The 10,361-nt window shown below is 54.9% G+C and overlaps 1 protein-coding gene across 1 annotated transcript; it reads left to right on the forward strand.

Moving 5' to 3' along the window:
* Positions 1–691: 691 nt before the first annotated feature.
* On the forward strand, positions 692–10,282 carry LOC104269400 (disks large homolog 3-like; the record flags this gene model as incomplete). Its single annotated transcript, XM_009877392.1, has 7 exons — positions 692–742; positions 3,751–3,875; positions 4,332–4,501; positions 4,883–5,019; positions 5,332–5,476; positions 5,629–5,788; positions 10,126–10,282. Coding segments are annotated over 7 exons (945 nt in total), but the record flags the coding sequence as incomplete, so codon positions are not given.
* Positions 10,283–10,361: the final 79 nt, after the last annotated feature.

Consider the following 10,361-nt stretch of genomic DNA (forward strand, 5'->3'; position numbering starts at 1 on the left):
TTCATCCCTTTTTTTTTGAAGCCGCTACATTTCCTAGAGCCCTGCTTTGACACCCTCGTTATGGGAGATTTTTAAACGTAGAGATCAGTATGGTGAACAGCATTGAGACAGGCAGCAACATTTTTTTTTATGCAAGAGCATCACAATATTTTCCCATCTTACCGTGCCCCACACACACCTCATTTCCTTCGCACCCAACTAATTCAGCAGAATAAATTATTCTGAGTTCCCTGTTAACACAATCATGCTACCAAAAGATTTAAAATATATAAGCTGCTGAAGGTGTTTATCATATGTACAGACATTATTTTGTTTCCTTTAAATGGACCAGCCCCCTTTCTTTCCTTCCAGCAGCAGTGAATTCCTGAGGTTAATTACATGCTGCAAAACAAAGGTGTTATTTCTTTTTGTGCCTTCAGTTGTGTTCCTTTTCATTGCTGGAGAAATGAGCCAGGAGAATAAAGGCTTTGCACTAAAATGTATTAAAGTCAGTGGGCTTTGGCTCATGCCCAGAAAGAAAAGCAGTGCATGGCTGAATTTCAGGGCAGGTTCAAGTGACTGTGTTTAAGACTTTTTCAGCAATGATAGCGCAGCTTTAGATTGGATTCTCGATATTTGGCTGTCACTGAGGAAAAGCAAATCCCCCTGGGACTGACACAGCACCATAACGCACGGTCTCCCTCTTCCCCAGGTGAATGGCAGCGATGGAATGTTCAAATATGAGGAGATTGTCTTGGAAAGGGTAAGTGCTCTTTACTCACCCGCTGGCAGCCTTTGTTACCTCTTCCCACTCGCCCTCCCACCAGCACAGACAGTACTCCCTGCATCCCTGCACCAGCTGATGGGGACGGGTTGGTTTCCACTCCCTGCTCTCTCTGGAGGCTTTTAGTGTGTCGAACTTGTCTTCCCTGCACTGCGCTGTGGCATGAAGAGGGGTGGGCTTGCTGCTCCCCACCCCTGCAAACTCCTCCAGAAGGGAGGGAGGAGGGCTCCTCCCTCACCTCCCTCATTCACACCCTCGCCCCCACAAAACTACCAGCACAAAGACTCTTTGTCACCGCCTTTGCCAGAAAATGGAGGTGCAGGGAGCTCTGCTCGTGCAGGCATGCAGGCAGGCACATCCCACAGCCAGACATGGGGGACCAATGCCTGCCTCCCACCACACTCCCCATTGCTCCAGGCTACACAGCCTGAGGATGCTAAGCAACAAGGACAGGTTTTCTAGTAAACCAGACCACAATGGGAGAGTTTCTGCTCAAGCCTTTTCTTGTCTGTTGGCAATGCAGAGCTGATGACTTGCACCACACTGGCCACGGCTGAAATTAAGTCCCTCCATGGATGGGGCTTATCCAGGGACAAGCTGATACTGCACAGGGCAAGTAGGGCTTTCCCCTGGCACCCAGGGAGTGGCAGAGATGGAGGGATGAAGAGGGAGTGGGAAAAGCTAGCCCAAAGTTTGCTACAAGAGGTGGGCACAGCCCTGCTTGAACGGGGATGGCCAGGGCGGAAGGCTGCCCCCAGCGCTCTGCAGTACACTTTGCCTCCTCCTTGCTGCCATGCCTGGTGACTTAGTCCAGCTGTATGGCCAGCATCACAGTGGAAGACACGTCGCTCATTATTCTGTTCCTCTCTGCCTTTAGTCATCTTCCTCCTCCCTTTGGCTCTGCATCATGGAGGTGGGTGGACAGAAGGTTATCTGGGGCTGCCGCCTCACTCACAGCTTCCCTGGCATGCCTGACGAAACCAGCCTAGGGGATGCTTCCTTTTTGGGCTGAATGCTTCTTGCTCAAGGCCCAATTTAGAGGCAGAAACCATGTTTTCAAGGTTTCTTCAGAGCGTTCTCTGTCCTCAGCCACAACAGGAGCAGGAGGAGTGCTGGCAGGGTTGCATGGAGAGGCAGCACTCATTGCTGCCCCCGTTCCAAAGCCCCAGGTAACAATTCCCTCTCCAGCAGCAAGACGCCATGAGGGAATTTCAGTGCTTAGTAGCCAGGGCCAGCATCGATCATAGACAGGTTCTTCCCCTTCATCTGGTCCCCAGTGGGATCTAAAAGCCCTGTCTTACTGCAGAAGAAGCTTGCTCGTGCCTGTGGGTGAGGTTATCCCCTTGCTGGGGTGTTTGTCTCCCAGAGATTACCTCAGTGTACCCCAAAATTGATGGCCTGTCACTGTTATTAATCCTTGTCCTTGTTGTAAAGACAAGGGCAAATGCAGCAGCATTTTGGGGGCAATAACTGAGGAAATGCCATCTGCAGAGAGACATGTCTGCAGCAGGAGCTGCCTCTGTGTCTACATTAACTCTGATGCCTCTAAGAAATCCCTTGAACTCCATTTCAAGGTTTATCGAAATAAAAATAAACACCTCCCAGATAATTTTCAGGTTTTGTAGCTTGCATTAGAGCACACCCTTCTGTAGACAGGCACAACACATGGCTGCAGACCTTTTTGCAGTCTTACCTGTCTTGCTGGAGACAGTCTGGGTCTCTCATGACAGCTTTTTTGAGCTGGGCACGGGGTAACCAGAATCCAGCTTGGAGGAGGGAGAGAAACCTCAGACCTTACACAGTTGAGTGCCTCCTTGTTACTTGCTGTCCAAATCCCAGCCAGCAGGAGGGCATCTGGGACTGTTGCACAGTGAGAGGCATTGGTAGCTCCCAGAGATGCCACATGCTGTGTCAAGAGTGGTGTAAAGTCAGAACAGAGACTGCTGGCTGCTGGTGGTGATCTCAGGGAGCCTGAGGTCTCCTGGCCACAGGTCTTCCAGAAGAGCAGAGCTCTCCATTGCATAATGCTGAGCATTGGGCCCATGGGCAGCCAGGAGAGTGCTTGGCCCAAGCCCATTTGAGTATGAGAAAGGCAGGAATGATAGGATATGACTAAGTGTCAGCTCTTTCGCATGAGAAAACAAGGCAAGGAGCCATCTGATTTTCAAGGCAGAGCAGAAAAAGCAGCAATTGTCCTCTTCCATCAAGCATGGAGCTGGAAGCAGTGCCTATGAGTATGTTGCTAATGAGGATCTTGCAAGCAGGAGAGGTGGTGTGGGGCAATGGTCACTCATCCTGGGACACTACTGACTTGGGACTGGAGACATAGTATGGCCCCTGCATTCCCCCTGGGCTGACTTTAGCCTCTGGGCCGACTTCTGCCTCAATTTGTTGCTGTAGGGAGATGCTCAAAGTGTGTCTGGGAGGAAGGGAAGACAGAACCAGAGAACCAGAGAACCTGTTCAATCTTGGCAGCCCTCTCTACCCAATCCTGCAAATATTGGCATCAGCACTGCTGGTCCCCAGGTTGGCTCTGTGCTGGAGCTTCATCCGAGAGCGAAGGAGAGCAGGGGTGGGATGCTCGTGACAGGCACAAGCTCCTCTGCCCAGTGCGGGCTGCAGCATTGGTGTCTCCTCCTGGGGACCAGCCAGTGAGGGGAGGTTTAATGTGCCTTAGACCACCCCTTATTCCCACAGCTCACTGCCTGTCTCAGAGTCTCTTGGCAGAGACGCAGTGGCGAGGGAGGTCCTCAGCGGCTCCCACTCCATCTGTTCAGTGCTCCGCACTGCTGTACCGAGCACCTGAGCTGATGAGTGCCAGCCTCCCCTCCAGCCCTCTCTTCCCTGAGCAGGGCACCCTAGGGCACAACAGATGCTGTAAGGGCTCTCGCACCCTGGGCAGCCATGGCTGGAGGGAAACTGCTTTGGGAGGGCCAGCAGCAAGTGTCTGCCGATGAAGGAAAGACATGGTGTTCAATTTCCTACAGGGTAACTCCGGCCTTGGCTTCAGCATAGCAGGAGGAATCGACAACCCCCACGTTCCAGATGACCCCGGTATCTTCATCACTAAAATCATCCCTGGGGGAGCAGCAGCCATGGATGGCCGTCTTGGGTGAGTACAGGGCCAGGGGAGCTGCCCCATCAGGGTGACATCCAGGATCTCCCCAGGGACCCTCTAGGTAGCTCCTGACCCCCGGCCCCCTACCGTGGTAAAAAAAGATCCCTTCCACACAGCCAGGTCCCATCTGTGCAGGGATGCCCATGGTCCCCTGCCACCAGCCTTCTGTCTGCAGTCACCCCTTCTCTCCTCCCTGCGCATCTCTGGCTCCCATTCTGGCCTGAGCCAGGATCCTCTGAGCCTTCGCCCTCATCTCCCATCTCCATCAGGATCACGCTGTGGAGGGACCCACCTTGCTGCCACACCCTTCGGGAGGGGTCTCCTCCTCAGTCCATTAGGGCAGGATCTTGCTGGCTTGAGCAGCTCTCCTTTGCAAAAGGGTCTGCACGACCAGAGGAGGGTGGCATAAGTGGTTCCCCTGGGGAGCTCAGGGCCACCCTATACCCTCAGGGTGAATGACTGTGTGCTGCGGGTGAACGACGTGGACGTCTCTGAGGTGGTACACAGCAAAGCCGTGGAAGCCCTGAAGGAAGCAGGCCCCGTGGTGCGGCTCGTGGTGCGCCGCCGGCAGCCCCCACCAGAGACCATCATGGAGGTCAACCTGATGAAGGGCCCCAAAGGTGAACCCCTCACTTTGCTTGCAGGAGTGGGATGCTCGGCCGCCCCATGGGATGGTATGGGGTGACCCCTTGGTGTGGGATGCCACAGGGTGTGAGGCAACATCACAGTGGATGTGGGATGCAAGGTGGCCCCACAACAGTGCAGGATGCTACAGGGTGACCCAGCAGTGTGAGATGCTGTGGGGCATGGGGTGTGGAATAGCCCTGCGTTGCAGTTCATGGTGCCTGGGCTGTCTCCCCATAGCAGCAGGGTGGACCATTGCCTGCTGGGTTGGGGGCAGAGTGGGAAGCCCAGTGAGGCAGAGGGGCCATGGTGCCAGGCTAGGGCTCTGTCCATGCACCAGTCTCTCACCCCTTACCTGCCCTCTCACTCCCGCTCAGGCCTGGGGTTCAGCATCGCAGGGGGCATTGGGAACCAGCACATCCCTGGGGACAACAGCATCTACATCACCAAGATCATCGAGGGAGGTGCTGCCCAGAAGGACGGGCGCCTGCAAATTGGGGACCGGCTGCTCGCGGTAAGCCCCATTCCCACAGCCAGCTGTTAGGCAAAGCTGGCAGTCTCCTTCATGCTGTGGTGTCAATCTTGAACCCCAGCACCTCTTCTGCTGGCAGCCCCACGCCCATAGGCTCCCTGCTGGGGTAGTGCTATGGGAGGGGCAGGCATAGCACCAGCTGCAGCTGGGAGGGCCGAACCCATGCTGATGGGACCCTGTCCCCAGAGGTCCTGTGGCAGCTACCCTGTGGGAAACCACTCCACTCCTACAGGGCTGCGTTGACCCCTGCCCTCCTGCCTGCAGCCGTGTCACGCAGCCCCTTGCCTCCGGCAGGTGAACAACACAAATCTGCAGGACGTGCGGCATGAGGAGGCAGTGGCTGCCCTGAAGAACACCTCTGACATGGTGTACCTGAAAGTGGCCAAGCCTGGCAACATCCACCTCAACGACATGTACGCGCCCCCCGACTACGCCAGCAGTACGTACAGCACTGGCCACTGGCATGCCAGCCCAGGCACCACAGGGCTGGGGGGGATGGAGTGTGCTGGGGTGGTGGGCAACACTGGGTTGGTCTCCCCATCCATGTTGCAGATAAATTTCTGTTCCTGATGCCCTTCTCCTCCCCTGCAGCCTTCTCAGCCTTGGCTGACAACCACATAAGCCATAACTCCAGTCTGGGCTACCTGGGCAGCGTTGAGAACAAGCCTGCCTACCCTGTCCCTCCCCAGGTGACTCCATCCCGGTACTCACCCATCCCTCGGCACATGATTGGGGATGAGGACTTTACCAGGTGAGTACTGGGCGTTAGCATCTCTAATCTCTGCTCCTTCTCCTTCCCTCTCCTTCCCTCCCTGGCTTCTTGATCTCATACCTGCTGCTGGTGCAGAACCTCAGCTGAAAGCCCATTTGTGGGTGATGGTGCAGAGCCTGGGGTCCCCACAGGGAGATCCGTGCTTACCCTCCCTGAGACCTGTCCTGCTGTGCCACTCCCTGGCTCACCGCATCCCCTGCTTCCCCATTCCCCCTCCTGTTCTTTCCTAAGCCTTACACATCTGCATTTCAGCTTCATTCTCTTACTTGTTTTACAATACCTGGAATACGAGGTGCCCTTAACAGTGCCAGGCTTTGACCTAGCAGGCCCCAAGCAGAGCTGTGCTGGGGGTGAGGGGCTGGGAGGGGACACAGCTCACGATTCTTGAGCCCAGCAGCCAGATGCCATTTCAGCAGCTACCAGACTCGAGCTTGATAGCCTCCTGCACAGTCTTGTTGCAGCCCCCTTTTCCTCCCTAGCATCATTTACACTTCACAAGCATGTTTGTTTCCTGAACTCAGGACATAAAGAGGAGCACAAAGGAGATGTTGCTCTGAGCCTAAACATGGTGTAAGACTTCCCCAAAACCTCATGCTGAGGACAGGAGAGAGAGACCTGGCTGGTCCTGTTCTGCTTGCCAGTGCTCACAGCCTTCCCTTTGCTTGCAACAGCCTCGGAACCAGTGCTGAGCCTGCTCTGGGTTTGATATCCCCAGGGCCAGGGCTGTATCCTTAGGACTGACACTCAGGTTAGGCTTCAGGCTGGCTCTGTAGGTAGAAGCAAGGTTGCAGGCTGGTTTTGGGGTTGCATTTGCAATGGAAGATGCCATAACCTCAGTTGGGATTGTCCAGTTCTGCAGGGCACTGGCAAATGCCAGAGCAAGATACTCTGACTTGCCATCCAGCATCAGGTCCACTGTCCTCCTGGAGAGTGGCTGCACTCACCTTCATCGCAAGAATTAATTTCTCACTTCTTGGTGCTCAGCCAGAGCCAGGTGCCACTACGCAGAATGACCTGTAAAGCACTGGCTTCTTCCAATGCCCCATCTCTCCCAACTGTTCTTGGCACCAATGATGCCTGTTCCTGGTGCTGTGTCTTTGTCAGGTGTAGCAATTTCTGTGTTGTCAGAGCACTGGGGAGTGGTGCTTTCTGCCATTACTTTGTGCCACAGAAGGGACTGAGTCCCAGCACTCGGAAAACGTGCCTCTCGCCAGGGACCCCTGTCCCACCAGGGGGTCCTTTCCTACATGCACTGACGCGTTGATTTGTGGGCCAGAGAGCAGAGAGCGAAGCCCAGCCCGGGCTGGATACCGCCCGGTGGCAGTGGCCCGGCGGGGGCTCGCCAGTGGCCCTGGTGCAGCACGGGCTGGTGGCCGCCAGAGGGTGATGCTGACTTGCGGAGGGCCCCGCTGCAGGCAGGCTGGCACTGCTTCGCCACTGTCCCCCCACCAACCCCACTGCTCCCTGCCGGATTCACAGCCTGCAGTGGACTCAGCACCTCCCCATCTATCCCAGGGCAACGCTGAAAACCTCATGTGTGTCACCGACCCCCACAGGGCAGCATTATTGCGTCAGGTCTGTTGGCTTGTGCATCACCAAGATTGTACACTGGGACCAGTGTGTTCCAAACACATCTTGCTGGTGTGGAGAAAGGCAGCAACTCCATTGAAAAAGCAGCTGTCTCCCAGGATGCACCTGCTGGCGATTCCCCAGGAGAGGCTGAGGTCCTGGCCTGGATCCAATATCAAGAAAAAAACACAAGTGCTGCTGCAGACATGGACATGGCTCCAGTGACCTTTGTGTCCTGCAGCACTCAGGGCCATGGAGTAGAGTGTCTGTTTTCCAATGAGTTCCACTGCCACCCTCCAGCCCTGGCACAGCCCCACAGGATCCCCACAGTTGCTCTGTGCTGAGGTCCCAGTGTTAACATTGCAACGTCCAGCATGGGATCTGCCTTGCAGGAAATGTCCTGCCTCCCAGGATGAGGATGAGAGCAGAGAGTGTGTGTAATGACTGAGACCTGAGATGTACCTGTCTGGGGCTTCATTTCCTCTCCTTGGTTCCTGCAGTGTCTCTCTACCTTCCACCAAATCATCTGATTCTCATGGGTTCTCATGCTTCCCCACCCAGGCTGAGTAAGGGTGGTGGTTCCTGCACTCTGTTTGGGCAGCAGCAAAACCTGAGGCAGAGCAAGGTCATCAGCTGGTTGAAGGCAGCATTTGCAGACCCGGAAATCTGACCTATTTCTTCCCCTTGGGAGAGATCTAGCCCCAGGCTCTTTCTGCCCTTTCCACCCCCTTACAACCACCCCTGAGCCAAGTGCTGGTGGCATCCTGAGGACAGGTTGCCATTTCCATAGTGATTCCCTGGTCTTCTCCTGGTCCCAGTGTATCCCAGCCCTGTGCTACAGTCCAGCAAAATCCTGAGCCCTGCTTGTCTCAGAGCTTGAATGCATCCAAAAATAAGCATAAAGCAGGTACTTTCTGAAGGTCATAAGGCAGATTCAGCCTCTGCCCCATCAGAAATTCATAGCTGGAATTACAACTCTGCCATACCTCTGTGTTTGAAAGCAAGGGGCTGCAACAATGCACAGTGTGTGTGGAGCTGCAGGCACGAGGATCTAATCTGTGAATTTACCCTTTCTTGGGTGCTCCCCCAGTCAGGGCTGTGCTGTCCATGCCTGCAGGATCAAGTCTAGCATCTAGTAGAGCACAGGCTTAGTCCTTTACAGCACTTCCATAAAAAGCCCTGTGTATGGGTCTGGGAAGCCTCTGGCCCGACAGTGAGAGGCAGACACAAGCAGTAGTGCAGGGTGGCTGTGGCATGGAGAATTCAGAATGTTCCTGCCTCTGACACCTACCAGACAGCACCACTAGCAGAGCCTGCCATGCTGCAAGGTTCACTGTCAATGTCTCTTCTTCCGTGTCCTACAGCAGGCAGCTATCTCTGTCCCCTTCCAGCAGCAGTGAGGCCACAGGAGAGTGTGAACAGAGGAAGGGGACCAGGATGATGCTGTGCCTGGTGAGAGGTGCAGAGATGGGAGGAGGAGCAGGTGGGAGAGCTGCAAGTGTCAGGCTGAGCTGAACCCAGAGTCTGGGCAGGGCAGGAGCATCCTGCACTTCTGTCTATCTACTGCTCCTATTGCTCCTTATAAGGTGGTTGCCTGAAGGTAAGTAACATTTGGCCCATCAGCATTCCCCAGTGAGGAAGGATGATGCTTTTCCTGGGCTGCTGGAATGCGTCCCTAGAGGTAAATTTTGCTGTCTGCATCCATGAAAGCACCAAAACCTTCCCCGATCTGCTCTGGTGACTGAAGTGATGCTCTAGCCTACCCCGGGGGACTGAAAAAGATATTTTAAGAGTGTTCTGGGAGCAGGCTGCTAAGCTTCATGCTGTCTGCTCAGGCAAACTTCATTCCCCTTCATTCTTGGCTATCACCACCACCCCAGGATTCCCTTAGCAAAAAGTCTGTCAGTATTTTGGGGTCCAGCAAGGGTGCCCTCAGCCAATGCCATATCTGGGGCTGCAGCATCTCTCCTGCCATGTTCTCAAGATCTCCCTCTGCTCCCTGGCAGGCATGGGGTTGATTAGGCTGCTGAGCTCACTGGCAGTTCCTCAGTCCTTGTTGTCTCTACCAGCATATCCAGGATCCAGCCAGTCACCATGGCAGATCTACTGATGAACCTCAGTGCTGTGCTGGCTGGCAATTGCTGCCAACCCGTGCGAATTGTCTAGTGTCATTTATTCCTTCCTGTTTTAATCCAGTGCTTGAGCTAGGAGCTGCCATTGTTACCACCAGACTTCTGGGGTTTTCTCCAAGGTGAAAACTGATTCAGGGTTTTTGCAATGCCAGGCAGTCTCTCTGCCTTTGCCTGCCTATGGTTTGAGCTGCAGAAGACTTAAGTCATCATCAGAAAATTTAGGATTTCTGTTGAGCTGTGCAGGGCCTGTGTCGTGGGTGTGGAAGCGGGGTTCCAGGCACACTTGTCATGCTGTATGGGTGCAGAAGAGCTTGACCACCCTCTAAGCATGGCTGTGTTATCGTCAATGCCCAGGCTCATAGCACCTGATGCCACCTCACAGTCTGATGTTTCTCTGTGTGAGTGGTAGATGTTCAGTGCGCTGTCTCATATCACTCGTGCAACGGCCCACACCTCTCCTGGTTTATCAGCCTCCTTGGTGCCAAGGTCTGAGTCACGCCAGGTTGCACTCAGGGTAACTCCAGCTCCACTGGTGTGATGGGACATGGCTAGCTCTGTCAGCAGCTTTGCTGCTCCTCACCTTCGTGTCTTCCTGTCCTGTGTCTGTCCTTCCAGGGAGCCCCGGAAGATCATTCTGCACAAAGGCTCCACCGGTCTGGGCTTCAACATCGTTGGAGGGGAAGATGGTGAGGGGATCTTTGTGTCCTTCATCCTCGCCGGAGGCCCTGCTGACCTCAGCGGGGAGCTGCGGAGAGGAGACCGCATTCTCTCGGTGAGTTGGTGGTGCTGCCCGCCGCCCCTCCATGGCCTCCCGCAGCCCCGGGCAGGCACCCGCAGGACACCTGTCCCTG

This window comes from Apaloderma vittatum, unplaced genomic scaffold (assembly GCF_000703405.1).
Source record: "Apaloderma vittatum isolate BGI_N311 unplaced genomic scaffold, ASM70340v1 scaffold35549, whole genome shotgun sequence".
Classification (NCBI taxonomy): Eukaryota; Metazoa; Chordata; class Aves; order Trogoniformes; family Trogonidae; genus Apaloderma; species Apaloderma vittatum.